Here is a 21,899-nt window from a genome sequence, read left to right as displayed (position 1 = left end):
CACTGCTAGTCTCCAAAACTGAAAGAACAAACTCTTGTTGTTGAAGCCGCCATGCTGTGGTAATTAATTAGTCAGTCCTAGGAAACTGATATGCTTGCCAAAGAGTCCACTGTGTCCCAGTCAGTCCCCAGCCCTCAAAGACACTGAGTGTTCTGACGTCTATCACCGTAGATGAGCTCTGCACGTCCTTGACGTCAGTATAAATAGGATCACACAGACCATGCTTGTATTTTGGGTGTGGGCCTGGCTTCTGTTGCTCAACATAATGTATAGTTGCTTCACATGTTTGTGTGTGTTTATCAGTCATTTAACCCTTTTTATCATTTGCGTCCGTAGTACAAATACACCATTTCATTCTCCTGTTCACGGGACATTTGGATTGTTACCTCCTACTCATGTTTTATGTATTTGCTACATCTGTATGTGGCCGTCACTGGCTTAGATTATGTACCACTGTTTTTTTGGTAGTTGCTCCTAGAGTTTTAGCAGGTGTGTTTAACCTAACAAAGTTGAATTTATTTTGGTCTTCCTCACCTATAATACGGACACTTGAGATGCTTTGACTTCAGCTCCCTTTCTCACCTCAAGTCTTCCATGTTATTTATTGCCATTGGATATAAAATATATATTATTTTTAAAGCCTGGAAATTAATCATTATTTTTAAAATCAATGTTTTTGTAGATGTACCAACATACTTCTCCATTGGCTTGATCCCTATGCTTATTATAGTCTACTTCCTTCTGGGTCCCATCTTCTTTTCCCCAATATATATAGTTTATTCTTTCAGTGAGTGTTTTTGATTAGTAAGTTCCTTGCCCTTATTTTACCTGAAAATATCTGTATTTTGCCCTCATCCTTTTTTTTAATTAACATTTTTTTAAGTTGATTTATAGTCAGTTTACAATGTTGTGTCAATTTCCAGTGTAGAGCACAGTTTTTCAGTTATACGTGAACATACATATATTCATTGTCACATTCTTTTTCACTGTGAGCTACCACAAGATCTTGTATATATTTCCCTGTGCTATACAGTATAATCTTGTTTATCTATTCTACATATGCCTGTCAGTATTTACAAATTTCGAACTCCCAGTTTGTCCTTTCCCACCCCTCTCCCCCCTGGCAAACACAAGTTTTGCCCTCATCCTTAAACAATCATTTAATTGCTTATTGAGTTGTAGTTTGATAATCTTTCCTCAGCTTATTGAAGATAATATTCCACTACTAACTCTCTGCTAAAAGTCAAATTTTCACTCCTTTGTAGGTAATCTGCTGTTTCTCTCTGGTTTGAATTCATTCTCCAGTATAAATATGCTGTGTTCATCTGCAGACTTGTTTTTAATGGGTCTGCTCAGATTTGTGATTTTTCTTTATTATCTAAGAATTCATGTTTTTCTTTAAATCTAGAAACTATCCATGATCTCTTTGAGTTATTATGTCTTACTCATTCTCTTCTGGTTCTGTAACTCCTAATAATCATGTATTGGAACTTCTTCATTTTTTCTCACATGCTTCTTACCGCTTTAATATTGTTATCTTATTTTGTGCTACAGTTTTTTAAACCTGTTTTCTAGTTAAGTCCCTCTCTTCGGTCTACCATCCAGCTTGTCCATAGAAACTTTTTCAGTTTTAGAATTGTAATTTTTCTAATTGCACATTTTATGATCTTGCTTCTTCCCACGTGATTTCTAGTCATTTTACCTCTTCAAATACTCTAGAGAAACTCATTTTAAAGTCACCTTCAGATTGTTCTGTTCTTTCCGATTGTCTAGGTATGAAGTCTCTTACTCAGACTGACTCTTCCTCATAGAGGTTTGCTCACACATGTGATTTGTTTATCTTGATGTTAAGGTGGTTTTCCATCGAAGTCCCAGGTCTCAGGACTGTAGAAAATTTCTATAGGGTCATTTTACATTTTTTTTTTCTTTGTGGGTTTTCCTGGATCTGGGTAAGATTTTTTATGTTAAGCTCTTGACTCAGGGACCCGATGCTACATTGATGATTTGGATTTGGAGCTCACACTTGGATGTCTCGCAGATGTCGGGTAGTTATTTCTCATGGCTTGCATTTTCTCTCCTGTGCTCAGTCCCTCTATGTGCTTATTCCAGAGTGGCAAACCTCTTCTCTGGCTGGTTGGAGAGGGGGCTTCTCGTACCTGCTTTGTGGATAAACAGCCCTCATGACTCCAGTCTACATAGAGACAAGTGTCAGCTCTTTACATGCTTATTGCCTTTCTTTCTTTTTTATTTTGAGGTATCATTGATCTATAATAATGTGTTAGTTTTAGGTGTAAAGCAAAGTGAGTCTATGTGCATATGTCTTGGTCTGGATTCAAGACCCTGCCGTGAAGTCTGCTTCTCTCTGGTCTAACATCTCCCAAGCCTCAACTCTGCCTCTAAATTTCCTCTTTGTTTCTAAGTTTGGTTGTGTATTAATGATTAATTAAAGGTTATTTTGTTTTACATTTCTATGTGATTAAGGTAAAAAGACAAGAGACACGTGTCTTCTCAGCTTTTTGCATTGATCAGAAGTCCAGTTGTATTCATATTTAAACATGGGTTTTTTTGGTTTGTTTTTTTCTTTTACAGCTAGTTACGTATCAAATCCCATTTGCAAAGGTTGCTTGTCTTGCTCAAAGGACAATGGGTGCAGCCGATGTCAACAGAAGTTATTTTTCTTTCTTCGAAGAGAAGGCATGCGCCAGTATGGAGAGTGCCTGCATTCCTGCCCAACCGGGTACTATGGACACCGAGCCCCAGACATGAACAGATGTGCACGTGAGCAGTTGACTTTTGTCCAACCTCTTTTACTGTTGATGCAACTTAGGGGAAGTTAAGTTGAAATTTTGGACTTGAAAAAAGTGTATTTTTAATATGCTACAGAAATAGTTTAAGCTTCAACTTAAAAAAAAAAAGGAGTGGGGTGGGATAAGAACACTTCTGCTTTATCTTTTGTATAGAAGTATATTGTGCACACACTCTTTTTTTTTAAGATTACCTCAGTATTTTTTTTTAAGTAACATGTATCTCAAACACAAGCATGTGAGGCAGATATTTGTAGGGCAAATTTGCTCAGCACTTACCAAAAAAAAGAAAAAGGAATTTTAAATACCTTTACACTAGGAACATCCTCTCCAGTTTCCAATAATGCCTGCAACTTCTTTTTCCTCTTACATTTGAATTTATAATACCTGAATTAATCTAATCTGTAATTTAATACATACATTTTAGTTCTGTAAAGCACCATTACTGATAAAAGATGTAACTAAACTATTTAGTTTACTTCAGAGTATCCTGAGTTTGACAACCACAAAAAAGGTTATTAAAGAATGGCAATCTATACATTGGAATGCAAGTACAATTTTTCATCTTTTAATCCAAAAATCACAGAATGACTGTCAACTTCCAGGTAAACAATAGAAATTAGAGTTTTAAAAAATGAATGAGATCCCAGAAGAACATCCCTTTTTTAAAGGAGCTCAAATTTTAGGGCATAGGAGGGATAAGGAAAAGGGGAACGTGGAGTGAAATGACAGATGGGTAGGAAGTTTAATCATAATTCAATACACTAAGTGCTAGATCAGCAGACAATCAGTGTGTTGTGGGTGTGACAATTACCTTCAATTAACACACTGTGTGCATGACTATTAAATCAGCTGAGATCCTGAGATAAGGAGAGTTTGAATTTTATCATCCAAGAACAGTGTTATTTTGGAAGGAAGCAGGACTAACAGAGGGAGATTAAATAGATTCTAGAGAGAAGGAACCACATGTTTGTAAAAATAATATATTGGGGAAACCATAAGTCTCATTTGGGGGTACTCTTGGCAAGGCAACTTTTCTGACATTGCTGGACATTTTAATGTTCTTAATTCCTGATTGTTAAATATTCTTTGTTTCCCCCAAATATCTGTGACAAGAAAAAATGTCCCTAAACATTTCTAAACACCTCCCAGGGGAGCAGTACCATTCCTGGAGGAGGACCATTGAGGTAGTATGTGCTTACTGTGAGGTGTGGTTGGAATTGAGAATGAAAAGGGAGGCTTGAGTGCAAATCATAAAGGTCTTGAGTGCCATGTTAAGAAGTCTGGGTATTATCTGAGGGTTTTGAGCAGGCAGTGGCTTTAATGAAGATAATTCTTGCAGAAGTTCAGGAGATGAGCTGGAGAAGGATAGAAAGTAGAGGAAGGCTCCAGTAGCACCTGCAGGTGGGAAATTATGTTCTGATGAAAGATTTGTGGGTAATGAATCCCAGAGACTGAAAACAGAATCAATGAGACTTGTGGAGAGAGAATCAACTTTGATCCTAAGGTTTCTAGCTAAGGTGCCTGGGTGAATAATTTTATCCTTAGCACAAATAAATGATAGAAATAAATAGAGTTAGAGGAAATTTGTATGTACTTCATTTCATGGAATTGTTGGATTAACAACTAGAGAGACACAACTCCTCCAAAGTATCAACAGATTAACTGATTTTTTGAAATACGTACCTTAAGGCATATGACTTGAGTTACCTAGTAATGTGTTTCTCGTGGCTTTTGAACTCCCATAGGAGGATGGGTCCATCTTGAAGTGGATTCCTGTTCAGATTGCTTTAGACCACCTATGGCAAGGGGAGGTGGGATTTAAGTCCAGGAATATTGTGGTTTTTATTCCAGACTAATCAGTGCACAAGGAAGATGAGACAAGAGTGTAGATGGCTCCAGGCATTTATTCAAAGTTCTTTGCCTAGCGTTCTATTCCCTGTGTACAGACAGTAGGGTGACCGTATAAGGTATTTATTCCACCTGAGACATTGGGAATTGAAAGAGGCTGCTATTAATAACTATGCAGGCACATTGGGTGTAAACCAGGACTGTCCTGGGCAAACTGGAATGGATGATGATTCAGCCACACCTCACAGCGTATCAACAGGGTTGTCCTTAGAGAGGTGCTCTGAGGCAGGGGTTAACATACACATTTTGGCTAAGTTGATCCCTTTTCTCAGAAATGGAGAGGACAGCAGTGACTGTAAGTCAGCCTTGGAAAGAGAATCTACACGTGAAAATGGGTTTGCTATGCTTATGTTTATTGTAAGTGAATGCAATCAATGTTGCAATTTACTGACCTCAAAATCATTACTTATCTGGTCTAAGCGGGAAGTGCTTCCTAGAACAAGGCTCCTGTGAAGCAAAGTGAAAGTGGAAAATTATTTCTGAAGTCTCAGTATATGACTTTGGATGATCGTGGTTTGTTCTTAGTGATATTTGCTTTTTTTCATAGATGCTTTGCATATAGTGCATTGTTACTTGTATTCTCTTCAGAGGATGAGACAGATTTAAACCGGAAAAGCTGTCACAACCTTAGAATTTGAAATAAATCCCACTTTTTGTTTTAAGAGATTATTGCTAGACAGTAGAGAAGATTATACTTCAAGCAACAGTAGCTTTAAAATATCCTATGAGTGAAACTTGCTCATCTGTTTCCTAATCACAAGGCTAAGATTCCACTGTAAAGAAATACCTTTCTTCCAAAGGAACACTCACTCCATGAAGTGTTGACTAAGGTTGGCTTCTTGGTCCATACAGTGTGGAGCTTATAAAACCCAAACATGGGTATAAAACTCAACAATCATTTGAGGCACACTGTGGGGAGAAAATGTACCCTGAGACACTAAGAGCTGCCACTGTCTCCGATACTGTTAGTGAGACTTCGCTCATGTTTTCTTTTGCATTCACTGACACTCATTTACATGAAAAAGCTTAATTCTGAAAATTATTACACATGTTTCTGCAGAAAGCTTAGAAAGCACATAGACCTTTCAAAAATAAAATCAAAAATAAAGATAAACACTACTTGGAGAGAACAAAAGTCAACATTTTAACTCCTACTCTTGACATTTTGCTTCTGTGCGTATTTATGTCTCTCCTTACAAATATGTCACTATTGTGTTTTGTAATTTGTTTTTTTTAACGTAATAAGTTATGAACATTTTTCAGGTCATTAAATATGACTGCATGCATTCTACTGAATGGATATACTGTATCTAGCTAATTCTCTATTGAAAATTTGCTTATAGTTTTTTGCCACTACGAGAACTTATATGAAGAATTTCCTTAGATATAGATTCTTTTGCTCATGTGCGTTTTTTTCTGTTTTATACTTTATAATATAAGCTTTTGAACATGCCATATTTTCCAAGCTTTACTGAGATATAGTTGATATGTAATCATAATACACATTTTAAAGATTTTAAGGAAATTGTACCCTTTCACATCTTTACTCATAGACATTTTCCCTTGCATCTCAGCAACCCTATTACTGACAAAAAGTGTAAAAATGCATTTTTTTTGTTGTAATATGCTTTTCTTTGATACAAATGAAGGCAAACGTTTATTTTTTACATGTATATTTGCATTGTAGGATATTTGTCAGAACCCCTGGCCTTTTTTACCCCCTCTGTTTGCACAACTGTTTCGTTCTTAGTAATATAAGTAAACTTCAAATGAAGTATGAAACAGAATTATATGTTCACAGATCATAAGTGGAGTATTCAATGAATTATGACAAAGTGGACACTCATGTGTAACCACCACTCGAGAAAGAATGTTAGTGGTGCCCCAAGAACCCTCATTGTGTCCTTCCCAATCACTCCTCTTTCTCCTTCTTCAAAAACTGCTCTCCTGACTTGTAACCAGAACCATATAAAAGACTATTCACGACAACACTTGTCAGATTAGCTACAAAACAGAAACAACCCAAATGTCAGATCAATAGAATATCTAAAAAAGTATATACAGAAGTAGAGATGAATGAACTCCTGCAGCAAGCAGCATCATAGATGACTCTCACAACAGAACACTGAATGAAGGAAGCTATAAAAATAACATATACATTTACATACTTTTCAAAAATAGGTAAAATTAATCTACGGTGCTGCATGGCAGAAGTGGGGTGTCTTATTGATAGACATTTATTGAACATCTACTATGTGTTGGCTTTGTGTTAAGATACTTGGAGATATAATAATTGAGTAATAATTAGTTTCTGCCCTTGAGGTGCTTATGGCGTAGTGCAGTGATTCTCTACCAGGGGTGACCTTGCCCATTAAGGGAACATTTTAGTTGTGTTTGGAGACATTTTGGTTATTACAAGTGGAGGGGTGCACTGGTATCTAGTGGATAAAAGCCGTGGGTACTGCTCAATGTTCTGCAATGCACAGGACAGCCTCCTGCAGCAAAGAATTATCTGACCTGAAATGTCAGTAGTGTTCAAGTTGAGAGAGCTGGCCTAGTGGAAAGACACATAGTTAATACAGTGTGTTATGTGGTAAAGGCTGCTAATTATTTAGCTTCCATTCGGTGCCAACTATGCTATCAGATGTACTTTTACTCATTTTATTTTACAAGTAAGTGTGCAGAGTAGGTTATGGTGTTTCTATTTGTGTGGAGAGAGTTACCAACCAACTTAGTAAAATACACTTTCTCATGGTTAGGGTGGATTTCAGCTGTGAAGGAGATGCCACTTGCAAAGACTGGGTGTTTTCAGAATTCTTAGGACTAAGTATTATGGGGGGAAAAACACATGGAAAGATATGGAGACACACACGAAAAATGATCCATTGTGAAGTAAAATTAAGGTGATTGAGTACAGTTCCACTGTAAAACCAGAAATGATGCTGGTAGGCTGGTGGGGACTAGATCTTTGCAGGCCTTATGTGCTAAGTTTAGGTAGTGGAAACATCCTGAAAGCCACTAGTAGTCAACGGAACATTATAAGTAAGGGAATGATAAGTTTATGGGTTTTGGAAATATATATTTTTTAGCAGCACGGAAATGGGCTAGAGGTGAATCAGCAATGAAGGCAGAAAGATCAATCTTGGTTAAAAAAAAATTGGAACAGCTGTATCCTCATTAGACCTTCCCTGATCAATCTGTATAAATTTTAACCTTCCCTATTCTAAGAGTTTCTTTCCTCCTTCTGTTCTTTATCCCTCCCTTTCTTTCCTCCCTCTTTCAAAAAAAAAAACATTCTTTTCTTTTTTTCTTCTAGTTTTGTTGAGATATAATTGACATACAACACTGTATATTTTTTTGGGGGGGGGACATAATTAGATTCTATTTATTTTTTTAATGGAGACACTGGGGATTAAACCCAGGACCTTGTGCTTGCTAGGCACATACATACTCTACCACAAAGCTATTCCCATCCCCCTTTCCTCCCTCCTTCACTCATTCCTTTCTTCCTTCCTTTCCTTAGCACTTAGGGGTAACAAACATAATGTGTATTTTACTTACTGTTTTATTTACCTCTTCCACTAGAATGTAAGTTGCAAGAGGGAAGAGATTTTTCCCATTTTGTTTATGCATCAAAGTCATCTGCAAAAACTGGTTGCTGGGACCTCCCCTAGAGTTTCTGAGTTGGTAGATCTGAAGTAATGCCCTGCGACTTACCTTTCCAAAAAGTTGTTGGGTAATGCTGCTGTGGCTGGTTCAGACTTCACTCCTGAGAACCACTGCTACTGTGTAATAATGACCTTGTCTCCACCTGTTGCTAATGATGGACTAGAAGGCTTTGCATGTAGTAAAAGACACATTTTAATACCCTATAAGCAGATGAAGGTAGCATGGAGAAGTGTGTTCTTCCCTGCATCCCTCATTAATCATCAATATCAAAATCAGTAATCATGTTTAAGGACTCTAAGTGGACCAGGGTAGATTACACTGGCTTTCAGATCAGGTTTCCGATGCTCCTGACTCTCCCCTCTGCTGGCTCCCTTCTCTGCCTCCCTCGCTTTCTCATAACTCCCTCTTCCTAATTCTGGAAGATTCCCAACACTTTATGCATCCTGGCACATACGGTATCTAATTTATAATTGTGTCTTGATATCTTAGAATCTAATTGTTTGGATTTTGGGGATAAAGGTTCTGACAAGATTCTGGTTGAAATAGAGATTCCGCATGAGTGGAAGCAGTGTAAACCTTTATTCTGGACCATACTTTGACAGGAGGAGGAGGGGAGTGTTCATCCGCAGAAGAGCAGGATCCTGGCGACCACTTAGGCAGAGGTGCCTTCTCATGGCTCTGTCTACAGCTGGCTCAGCGACAGAGATCTGTCAGGGGTTCTAACTTACTTTTTGCTGTTGGGTGAGCCTTATATTCTGAGCCCTCATGTCCTTATCTGTAAAACTAGAGTCTATGTAATCATCACTGTAACATTCTGGGATTCTGAATGCCTTCAGAAATGACTGCTTTTTGTTATTCCACACCAGCCCTTCTCCTCAAACTCAGGGTAGGAATGGCTGTTCCAGTATTCTCTTAACAATCCTACGATGCAGATAAACATGTACATTTCACCCTATGATGTAGGTAAACATTTGCATTTTACCATTGGAAAGAAAAGCTCAGAATGGTTCAGAAACCTACCCAGAGACACACAGGATGAAACAGAATAGGATACAGGATTCTCTTACTCTAATTTCTGTGTTTCTTTAACCATACCTTTCTGCTTCTCCTGGAGAAAACAAAATAACAAAAAGCACATTATTAAATAAGTTTTAGATCTGATTTTTTTGGGTGGTGGGTAAGGTCTTCACCTTTAATTGGCACTCTTTGACAGGGTATTCTCTTTCTTCTTTTTTGGGGGGTGGGTGGGAGGTAATTAGGTTTATTTATTTATTTTGAGAGGTGGTTCTGGGGATTGAACCCAGGACCTTGTACATGCTAAGCATGTGCTTTACCACTAAGCTACACCCTCCCCCAAGACAGGGTATTTTCTTGAGCTGGTTTCTTCCCCAGAGAGGGAACTTGCCCTGTGGGCCATTCTGCAGAAGGTTAACAGGTTACTCCAGCTGGGGAAAGCTTATTGTCCTAAAGTGGCTTGACATTGAAAGAGCTGCTTCTGGCCAGTTAATGACCTGGGCAGAAGTTGACAAAGTTAAGGCATAGTTCCTTAGAGGGACCTTGCGGATGGCCCTCTTATCAGAAGATAATTGCGGTGTCATTACCTGCTGAGCCTCTTGATTCTCATGCTTTATTCTCAAGAAGAGCCATCTCTGCAAGAGAGCTGGCTGTATTTTGATGTCCCTATGACTGGGGTAAAACGTTTGTCAGTTGATTTTAGTTTTATGGGATCGTGTCTAAAAGCTTGGTCTCACCAGGGCCACAGCTTAATCGGCTGGGGTCAGCTAGTCCAGAGCTTGGCACTCTAATAGGTGTTCAATACATATGAATTGAACGACTGAAATGTCCGAGGTGGCTGGGGTGTCTGAGAGTAAGAGGGAGAGCTCAGTGATGTGAGCTGCTCTTCTGTGAAAGACACCAGTGCTTTAGTGATAACGAAGACTTACGTAGCACTTCCTTCTGGCTAAATCCTTTCAACCGCTTACAAAATAGGTACATGACTATCAGAAGCATGTAACCTGAGGCCTAGAGATGTTAAATCGCGTGTTCCTAGTCATGTAGTGGAGCTGACACAGAAATGTGTGTCTGCTGACAACCCGCGCTCGTTGTGACTGGGCTGCATGCCTCCTGGAATGCTTTCCAGTTTGTCTGAAAGAGGGATCACTTTATAAATTTGTGGAACAGATGAACTAAAAACCCAACTCCAACCCATGGTGATCTAGGAAGGTGGTGGTATAGCGGAGCGCCCTGGGAGGCCACTGTTTCCCAAGCGACAGCCCTTTTCCATCGTTCTTTTAATGAGAGAGCATCGATGATGAGGTAACTAGGTGATTCTTTGCTATTAATTTAAATTGAATATACTGTGAACTGTTTCCTATCTTTTCATTCTGTAAACAAATTTCAGATAAAAATAAGCAACAGCATATTGCGTCATGCCAAGGAAAGGAAATAATAGTATATTTCAAATAGTTTTTAGAATAGAGGATGTTTTGTTCAGTTAACACTTTTGCTAATCAACCTTTGTGTGTGTGTGTGTGTGTGTGTGTGTGTGTGTGTGTGTGTGTGTTCAGAACCCTACAAGGCCTCTGTCAGACATGTGAAATTTCCCTTAAACTAATTAAAAATTGTATGTTTAGATCTAGAAGAGACCTAACTGATTCTATTCCCTCTCTCCCTCTCCCCCCAGCTCCCCAAAATGAACATGTTGAGGCTTGTGAAGGAAGTGATTCCCCAAAGTCACACAATTTGTCAGGAGCAGGGTGGCCTCAGTGTCTGAGATGCTGACTCCAATGGAATCTTCTTTTCATTATACTCTTCCTTAAAAATAAACCAGAAGATGCAGACAAAACTATTATACATAATTATAAACCTGTGTATTAGAAAAATCTCCACGTTTCTTTGACTATTTTTTAAAATAAGTGGTCAGTTTAAGTGTTTGAAATCCCATTAAGGATTTCAAGACATTAGATTTTCTAGAGAAATCAATTTGTGGTAAATCACTTCTTTAAAAGAACACTGAATTAGAAGGAACTCTAATTTGGGCCCTGATTTGAGTTTTGGCAGTAACTGGCTTTGTAAGCTTAGACAAATTACATACCACACCCTGGAATAACAGCCATTTAGTTCTAATAATTCTCATGACTATCTATTTAAAAATCACAGTAAGAGAGCAGTATTTGCTGTTGGCAGTTACCATTTTAATATTGATCTCTATGTAAGTTTGTATTTTAAGTCTAGTTTCTGCAGTGTTCAGTCTCTCCCTCCAACCTTCATCTCTTCTCGGTTTACAATTAAAGAGTATGTGTACTGTTTCTTAGAGAAAGATGGAAGAAAAAAAAAGACATAAGAGCTTCAGTGCAGTTTATAATAAATTGGTGACTAATTTGGAAATGGCGCTTTTTATAATCTATAGCATTTTTCTTTGTAACAAAATCATCTTCTTGCATTAAAATATCGAGGGTGGACTCTGTTTCAGTGTTTGTTCTAACCTGAAAGAGATCTAACATTAAATTTGTTAGTCAGCAGATACGTCTATGATCATCTGTTGTGTCAAGCACCCATACCCTGTGAATACTGAACAGAGTAGGATGTGCTCTGTTTTCTTCACGGGCTCTCCATGTAGTGGGGGATTATGGTGAACGTAGTTATTAACGACTGTGTGAGAAGAATTTTTGTCATGGGTTTCTGGGTGCTGGGAGGTTATGGGGAGTTCTGAGGAAACTTCAGCACGGCTAGGGTAAAAGGTAGCAGATGGGTATGTCTGGCAAGAAGGATCATGTGTTTTAAAATCAGGGCTTTGAACTGATTCTGGAAGTGAAGGGAAGCCCTTGAAAGATTTTAAAGCAAGAAATGACATGATTAACTTGTGTGTTTGAAAGTCACAGAGGTCTTTGTGTGACTGTACTAGAGTCATCTTAGTTTGATCATTGTAATCTGGAGCACCAGAATGCCTAAATCTCCAAGGATTTAAGATGTAGGCCAGATCGGGGTGATTATTAACACCATCAGTAATGGTTATTCACCTTCATGCTGCAGGTGTTGGATGTGCTATGGCATGACAGTGTTGCAAGACAGACCCTGCTTTAATTGTATTGGGTAACCCTCTAGAGAAAACGCAAAGTGTACTCTTTAATCCTATTTGATCTGGATGACCGATTATCTCAAATAGCTGTCCTAAGAGCTAGGATGGATATTTTCTCTGTGGTAAACATGGCTATGTGATTTTCCATACTACTTATAAAATATTTTTAAATTTTTAATTAGGATACTGATATTTGGAAAGTTTAAAGTCTGCTCTGATATTTAAAAGTCTGCTCTTACTTTTTCAAGCTTACATTGAATTTTCTTGTGGATTTGGTATCTCTCTTCAAAAAGCCTATTATTTCAGGATAGACCCAAATTTGAAAGCATCGTTCTGTTAAAGGCAAATGCTACCTTGCACTCTGTTTCCCTTTGTGTAAGTAAGGCAGCTGTTTTGCACTTTAGTTTTTAAAAGTGTTTCATGTATATTCTTTCATCTGTTCCTGGCAGTCCTATGAGGAAGATAGTGTTATCCCTGTTTACAAAGCAGGTGACAGAGGTTCTGAGAAGCCCACTGATGAGCCTGAGGCTTGGCTGCCAATACAGGGCACAGCGAAGACTGTAGCTACTTTTATCATCAGACGAGGTGGGCAGACATGACAAGGCCACCTTCACAAACAGGGCTGGGTAAAGACATCATCAGACCATAGAACTGGCTGTAAACATTGTGCAGGTGTTAGCCAAAAACATTGTTTTTGTAAAATTACTCTTTTTTTCCCTCTTCAATCAACCCCTTCACTGACAAGTCAATGCCATAATCAATTTAAAAGTTTATTAAAATAGGGTGGAATTTTGACCTATTGCTAACCAATAAAGTCATCCTTCTTGATTTATCAATATAGTGGGGGAAACATTGAAGTAACATTGTCCCTGTGTTGAAATAACTAAATTGCAGCATCCTCGTATTCATTTGAGCTTTGCCTTAGGTGCACAGCTGGATGGTGTATATAAGACAGTACTATGCCTTCCTAAGCTTAAATGCTACCATTTGGCGTTTTAACAAAATCCTTTTCTTTTTTTCCTTTTCCCTCCAGTGTGCCCAATGGATTTCAATCATTCTCTAGGTATCGTAGTCAGCAAACTATAACCATGGGCAAGATCTGGCTTGTCACCTTTTTGGTAGGACCCTTGAGAAAGAATAACTTCCAGATTTTTAATTGGTTAGAAAAAGTCAAAAGAAGAATAATATTTTATGACACACAGGAAAGATAACTAAATTTCAGGGCTTGGAAATTTTTACTGGAAAACAGTCCCACTTAATCACCTATGTATTGTCTGTGTCTGAGTTTGTTCTACAACAGAGTTGAGTTTAGACAGAGACCACATGGCTCACAGAGCCCAGAATACTCCCTCTCTGGTCTTTTACAGGACAAGTTTGCTGTGTCCTTCTCTAGCCTATTTGCAGTGTGAAGGGATTAAGAGATTCTCCTTGTTTTCCTTGGATGGAGTTTGAGTGGAGGGCAAGGCATATATTAGCTTACATATGCTTTTCCATTTAGACGGGTGGAGAGATCCACATTTTCCAACATTTGGAAAAATTCAACTAAGTCTCAGGTCTGAAGTTTATTAGTCTGCTTTGGTTCCACCTTAATGTTGAAAGAACGACAAGTTACCAGAAAAGGAAATGCGTAACAAGTAACCAAGATGAGCCATCAGCTACTGGCAGGAATTTAAAATCTGATGAGATATTAATTTGCTTTATAATTTTTAAAACTTTTTCATTGCTGTCACATTCCTTTCCTACTTTATAATGAGGTAATTGTTCTTCTCTCTCACCCCCTTTAAATGCAGAAAAAAAAAGCCCTTTGAACACCTAGCTTTGTATTCCCAGCAAACGTAATTTCAGTTGTTTTGATAATGATTTCAAATATCCATCACTAGAATATATGAGAAATGAAGCCAACATTTTTATAGTACCTTATTATATGACCACATGATTTTACACAAGCCTCAATGTGTCTTCAGATTTCTTTGTGTGGGTGGTAAGATGTAATTTCTACATAGTCAAATGTTACCGTGAAGCTACCAGCAACGTATTTTACAAGTCTGAGGGTTTTTTTTTTTTTTTAATGAACCATTGTAACACTTTGAGTTAAAAAAAAATCAGGAGAAAACAGTTATTTTTGATGGCATATATATCCTCCAAATTTGAAATAAAGGGCACTTTTGGCATATAAAACAGATTTCTATAGTTACCTGAAAAACAATGTATGCAGTTCTGGATGGAATTCATTCATCCTACCTAATAGCAATTTGGGGTTTAAAATTACTGCCAGACCAGGATTTTTACTAACCCTGCGGTCATTGACTCAATGGCCATGACAGGCCTTCTTTAGTGCGTTTCACACATTGCACATCTTTACAGTGCGTAGGAAGGCGCACTGCATGCTTGAAGCGGTACCTGTTGGAGGTTAGGCTTATTTGGCTCTAGGGAGTGATCCAAGTTTTATGTGGTGCTTTTTAACCTTTTCTTCTTGTTCTCATCTTTAATTTGATACTCTGAACAATGCTATGATACAGGTCAGCCGGAGATTTTCCCTTCCTATGTGATGGTGAAGGAGTAGGGCACAGAGAGGATATGGTACTCCCCCCGCTAAATTCAAAATTACATTTAGATCTCAGTTTTCCTAAATCCTAATTCTGAATGTCTGAAGTAGATGACTTTCCACATAGGTACGCAACAAATGATTGTATTTTGTTTGTTTAGGTGTGTGACCTAAACAAGGGTAAAGCTACTATGTTTACTATCGATAGTGGTCCTTGGATAATGCATTTCATTTGAGTAATATATATATACACATACACATATGTATATAATTAAAATTTATTATATGACTGCATATGATACATAATTGAAACTTACTAATTATATATACATGTACACATACAATGTCCTGATATCTTATTTGACCTTCCACCCACCATCTTGGACTATCAGATGTGGCAAATTTTCACACTCATAATAGCTCACATTCTGTGTTCGCTAATTATACAGCAGATAACGTGCTAGGATCTTTGCCTCTGTTAAACCTGACTCCTCTCAACTATTCTGTGAGATAGGGTCTGACGTTTCCTCTTTTTTAAAGATGAGGGTACTGAGGCACAGAGAGCTTTCCTGACTTGTTCAGAGTCACACAACGGTAAGTGAGCCAAGATTCTAACTTCAGTCTGCTAACCGCTGTACTATTTGAAACGCCACTATATTCTCAACACAGTTCTTATTTCCTGCCTTTGGCTCTTGTTCTAAATCCTGCTCTGCCCTTGACAGAGCTGAATTTCACTCTTCGCTAACTCCCCTAACTAATAAAGGCAATCTTGCCTTAAATCCCTTCAGGTGGGTTTTACCCAGACTTCTTCCCTGGATCTTCTGTTAATTTTGTGAGATTAATGCTAGTTTTTCTGCACCGTCACTCAAATAGTTCAGTTATAAGTATGTAACACTGAATCTTGAAACCTTTAAATCTGTCCTTCATTTTCTTTAGGGTGAAGTATAATGAAGCTTCTAATGAGCTGTGTGTAACTAGGAAAAAAATGTAATTTTAGATTTTAGGTCATAGTTTTCATCAATTCCTATTCTTCTAATGGGATTACTGCAATAGTACACATCAGAAGGGCATGATTTGGGTAACATAAAGCTTAAAAGTTTTATTTAGGGATATTTATAAACCATTGCAAGTTTTGAGAAGGAATGTTAAACAGTAGTATTTGAAGTTGTTAGAGAAGCCTAAAAATATTTAAACAATTTCAAGAAACCTCATATTAAGTTGCACAGCCTAATACTTTGCATGTGGAAAAAAATTGCTTAAAGTCTAATTTCAAGTGTCTTGGAATAACCGGTCTCTTGAATTTCTGTTTAAATTTCAGTACACTAAGCTGAGAAACCTCTAGGGTTTTGCAGGGGTTGACCAGATGCTCTTGGAGCATTGCAGCTACAACCTGAAGACTAAGGGCCCCCGTGGGTGTGTCTGCCACCCTCTGGAGGGAGGTGTTGGGGGGAGACATGACAGGCAGCTGGGGAACAGCAAGCTGTCAGGTTTTCACCATGTGCTGAGGAGCCTGAAGCCCACAGCCCTGTGACCAAGAAATAACAGACGTAGATGGCTCAGTGCATGTCTGAGGGCCTCTCTACCTCACTGATTCTTTCTCCAATGATTGATTGTCTTACAGAGAATGACATGTTCACAGTTGGGTTGAACAAAGGTTGGATTTTTTTTTGCTTTTAGTTTAAAGTTTTCATTTTTTCATTTATATGATTAGTCATGCTGAGATACTCAAATAAGAGATGGTTTTAGTCATCCAGATTTTGCTGGGGAGATGAATAAAAGCCTCTCGGTGTGCCAAGGCCCTGAGGGAGCAGTGGCATCGCAGGAAGAGGGGCTGGGCTGGGGCGGGGAGAGCGGGGAACGTGGCTCTTTCTCTGCTCCCAGTTCATCTTCTTCTCCACCTAGTCTGTTGGTTCTGATTGTTCTTAACTCCTTTTCTTCTGACGTTTACCTCGAAGAGTATGAGCCTCTCTGCTTTTTTCCTTCCTGCTTTCAGGAAGCTTAATTTCCTGAAAATATGCTCTCCCCAGCTCACTCTGTGTAGTCATCAGTGTAGCTGCCTTTCCTGGCAACAGACAGTCCTGAAGTGCAGGAACTCTGCTTTCTCATCCCTGCCTCCAGCTGTGTTCATGATGCTGGCCCCCGGGGCTTTCCTCTGTCGAAATGAGGGGACCAACCAGGTACCATCCAGACCGTGCTGGTCTTGAGCTCGAGTCTGTGGGGGCCTCTCACTCTTCGTCAGACCAAGCCCTGAACCTGAGCTTCATCTTTAGTAACTTTGAATGTTACTGAAGTACTGAAAACCACACAAAGTAGACATAATTTAAAATTTGACCTTTTTTGAAACTAAGTAAAATAAGAGGTGAAACTGCCCACCCAGAGCAGTCTAAACCTGAGTAACCATCCTCCCCATCGAACCTCCAGTTCATTCGAGCCCCTCTTCACTGGGCCGGTCCCGTACCACGTGAACCAGCCCCACCGACTCCTGATGGAGTTGCCCTCCCAGGACTCCACTCTCCCCGGCGTCTCTCTAACCTGCTCAGTGGCGGTTCCAGCTTCATAGCACGTGTTATCTGCCACACTTCAATATGTACGTTCTCGTATTATAATTGTTTTCAGGTGTTGGACTGTTTGTTCCTCCAGTAAGATTTGTAGTCCTTCACCAGCAACCGCGGATTCTTTTTGTATGAAAGATATTTACAGGGCATGTGCAGGCAATCTTATGTTACGTGTTCAAATGAGTTTTGAAATATAAAGGAATCGAGTTTTTAAATGGCATTCATGTTAGTTCCCTTGTCAAGCACTAAAACTCCACCATGTGTCCGGCCCTGTGTTAGAAACAAGGAATTCAGAGATTGAGAAAAAAATAAATATAGATGAAGGTTGTAATGGCAGAAGAGAAACGGATCTGTATTCTCTGCCTCTAATGTACCCAGCACATGCTTCTATGCCTGCAACATGTGTTATGTTGCAATGCTCAGAAAGTGCCTCATGGCCCTTCTCTTTGGCTTTCACACCTCTAGGACATGAAATGGGTATTATAATTTTATGTTCTCATAAAATGGTACAATACCTGGCACATACTTGATTTTTTGGAGAATGTTTGGAATGAACTGTTGAACTGAATTAGAATATAATTTCAGAAATGTTGTAATGGAGCCTGTATAGGCACCACAGAAGGACCAAGGCGGGTACTCAGCCCATTTCTCTGTTTCAGAGTAAGCCCCCCTCATCAAATGACAGCCCCATCAGTTTACATTTGGATAGTTTTACTTGGACAGTAGTTTTACTTAAGCCAACACTGGCAGTCCTCCTTTGGTAGAACTGCATTTTTGAGGAGGCACAGTAATTTAAAAGCATGTAAGTTGGATAAAGTAGGGTCTTGTATTTCTGAACAAGGACCTAAAGCCCAGATTTTTATAGAAAAGATCCATGTTTAATAAACTTTGATATGCCTGTTTTCTCAGACAATATAAAGTTTTGTAAAGTTTCAGTCTATTGAATGATCCCACTGGTGCTTTAAAACTCATTTATTTATAAAATTGACATAAAGATTTTCCTGACCTGTTAATATAGTGGTTATTTCTGGGGAGTAGACCTGATGTGTCATTCAGGGAAGGAAGAATATTTCTGTATTTTCCTTTAAACCTTCCGCATTGTTTTGAATTTTTACTTGTAATGAGAATGTTTTATTTTTCTATGAAAAACGAGTTAATAAAGTTGATGTGAATCCAAACTGTGTAAGGATAACAAGCTTAAGAAGCTGATGGAGAGTGGCTACAGGCTGGGGGATGGAAGTCTAGGACTACGAGGCTGTACAAGTGGTGGTTTTTCCAAAGAGGAAGAGTTCGAGAAGTGGCTGAATAGGACAGGGTTGTGGATGGACCTGGAACTGGTAAGAAAAGGTTTTCAGGTGCTGAAGCATGTCAAGCAGGTGGTGTATGCAGTTTCTAGCTTTGAAAAGCTTTCAGCTCAAAGGTGCTGATGATGAAATGAGCTGTGTCAGTTCAGGCTGCTAAGTGTGTAGCTGGCCTGGGTTGGTTTTATGTTGTGGCAAAGAGTGACTGAGACCAGGAAGGTGGGCGCAGCTAAGGATGATGTTACAACTTGGCGCCAATCAAAGCTTTTATTTAAATGCTTTAATGAATTTAAAACATACTTGTTTTTTCCCTAATGTTTTAGGAAGTACTACTGAACATATGAAAACAGAGGACATAGGCAAGAAGTGGTCAAATGACTGTTTTGAAGGCTAAGGCAGGGTCAGTGTTGTCTTATAAAGGGTATAATTTTCATGTACCTAGATCTGAAAAAAGAATCGGGATGGGGTAATATTCTTTGATTCATTCTTGTCTCTTAAAAATTTTCTTTTTAGAATGTCAATGTAGTCGTATTTTCTGTAAATTTAAGTAGGTCACAAATGTGTATTAAAATATCTTTTAGTGTTTTACTCTTAATACATAAATACATTACGATTAAAAAGACTCTTATGACTCAGAAATAGAATTTTTAATATTTCAAAATTCCACTACCCACCTCCCCAAATTAACTTCTCTAAGCTGCTTCATATACGCACACATTACGTGTGTATGCAGTTTTATTGCATCAGACTCTACCCTGCAGCTTGCTTTTTTTATTTAATGATGGGGCTTAGAGCTTATTCTCAGTCATTGCTTATAATTCACCTTGTGCTTTTTCATGGTTGTAGTATTTTATAATTTGAATGCATCAGGTTTTTATTGGACTTAAGGTTGAGGACAAATAATTAAGTTTTCTTTTAGCCAGATTTATGTCTGAAGAAGTCCTAGGGGACTTCAGAGAGAATGATAGGCATTTCAGAAATTCCACATTCTATGAACGGGTACTAGGAGCGTGGAGTGAAACGAGGAAAGAGAGCTACAAGTAACCATAAAGATCAGGAAAGGACCTTGTAAAATTATTTCCAAATGCTTATTGCTGTAACTTTTTGGCCAAAAAGCTTACTGGCGCAGGCCATGGACTTAAAAAAATCAGATCTTGTAGATAACAGCTGATTTAGGAAGTGTATAGTCCTTTTTAAAATATGTATATAAATGCTTTGTTCTCTTCACCCTTTAGTTCTGTTGTTTATCATTATTTCTTGGAAAATAATTCTGCTAACAGGAAGGGCTGCTTGCTTTAAAAAAAAAAAAAGTAAGCAAGAAAACCAACAATTTGTGGACATGACGGTCTTGTATTTTGACCATGATTAAGAAGCTACTGACCAGCTATAGACCACCATTTTATTAAAATACAGGTTGCAGCATTTAAGACTGCAAATGAACATTTTATGGGGTGATAAACCGTTCTTCTCTGCCCACCGTGCTCCCCTAAAAGAGCAATAGTGTAATTTGACCATAGACTTTCACCCACACATAGCTGGTTTTCCAATTGTAAATTTGAGTAGCATTTTAGAATTTGAATTAGCTGCTTCATGGTGGTCATTTAATACATGAAGACCTATTTAGGCTCAAAATTGAAAGGCGAAGAGTTGCCATTTTTGTTTTATGTGTCTAGAAACTGTAATTTATAATGTACTCTATTTTAACAATTTTTTAGTGTTTATATTCTGCTTTCTTCCTTTATTTTTGCAACTGTCAAAATTTTAATATCCCATGATTTCATGTTTTGGTTACATTTTTTATTCTACTATCTCTTTGGTTGCAGAAACTGTATTTTAAAGCTTTTCTGAATCATTAAAGCACCAACTACAGTACTGGCACTCAGAGGCTTGTTAAATGAAGAAAAGTGTTGCCAGGGAGTTTTCATAGAGCTTTATGTGCTGTTAATTGCCATGAATTAAATCTGTTACAAGTAATGTAACTGTAATCTGTTGAAAACCTCACCTTTCAATTAACCAATTTTTCCAACCTTTTCGTCCTTCTCCTTGAAGAGTACTTCAGGTAGATTTATTTTCACCTGTGCAAGCCAGTTACCCTTGGCCCAGATGTTACTGACATACAGAGGAATCTGATTTAGAATACAAGCCTATAAATTATTGCTTCTTTTTACACCTTGTTGTAATGCGTACAGTTTAGTGGAAAAATACGTGTTTCTAATCCACTGTTGTGTTTCTCTGCAGATTACCTATTACGAGCCAGTCAATTTACATATATTATTACAAATCCTCATAATAGCCTTGTAGTCAGTGAGTCACAGAGCTGGTAAGGACAGAGCTGGCATTCAAACCCATACCTAGCAGACCCAAAAGCACTTCTGTTTCACCATATGTTCCCAACAAAATTCAGCTAGTGCATTACAGAGAAAAGAAAACTGATTGAGGAGGCAATCCATTCTGGGGGGCTTTCAGAGCCATCTCAGCCACTACCTGCCTTCTGGCTTAATCTTAGTCTCAGGTTCCTTATTTGCAAAATAGGGGTAGTACTGCTCACCTTGCAGAATTACTATGAAGACTAAATGGAAATGCATAAAGTTTTGACACAATAGATTTTCAAAAGGAAAAAAAAGAAAATGACCTAAACTACCCCTCCAAGTCAAGACACCCTCTGATACAAGTAAATGCACTAAACAGAATTTTAATTTACTGCTCTGGAACAGAAGACATTGACTAGAGTATTCCCACTGTGTTTTTCATTGTCGGTCTGTTGAAGAGCAGAATGGAGTTCAGTCCCAGCAGCAATGTAATTTGTCCAGGGAGTATTTTCTCTTTCTTCTTAATCCTTTGTTTTAATCCTATTTGGAGCTGCAAAACTTTCTGAAGGGTCTCATGCTGCCTAGGGCCCCGGGCTGGAATTTTGTCTTAGCCTATTGATGTGGTGAGCTGTTGGAAGAGGTAGGAGCGATTTAGAATGAGATGGCATCAGGAAGCAAATGAGTTGAACACATATTTCTCTGACCGCTAGAATTCCAGTGGAGCTAA

General features: G+C 38.4%; 1 protein-coding gene across 2 annotated transcripts in view; it reads left to right on the top strand.

Moving 5' to 3' along the window:
- RSPO2 (R-spondin 2) overlaps nucleotides 1-21,899 on the top strand; it is a 149,075-nt gene that overhangs the window by 70,579 nt on the left and 56,597 nt on the right. For both annotated transcript variants that reach the window (XM_074352651.1, XM_074352650.1), the window contains exon 3: nucleotides 2,590-2,778. In XM_074352651.1, coding sequence (XP_074208752.1) covers nucleotides 2,590-2,778 — 189 coding nt within the window. The remainder of the gene's footprint in view (nucleotides 1-2,589; nucleotides 2,779-21,899) is intronic.

Source organism: Camelus bactrianus, chromosome 25 (genome assembly GCF_048773025.1).
Source record: "Camelus bactrianus isolate YW-2024 breed Bactrian camel chromosome 25, ASM4877302v1, whole genome shotgun sequence".
Taxonomy (NCBI): Eukaryota; Metazoa; Chordata; class Mammalia; order Artiodactyla; family Camelidae; genus Camelus; species Camelus bactrianus.
Note: the sequence above shows the minus strand (reverse complement) of the source record. Positions and strands in the feature narration are given on the sequence as shown.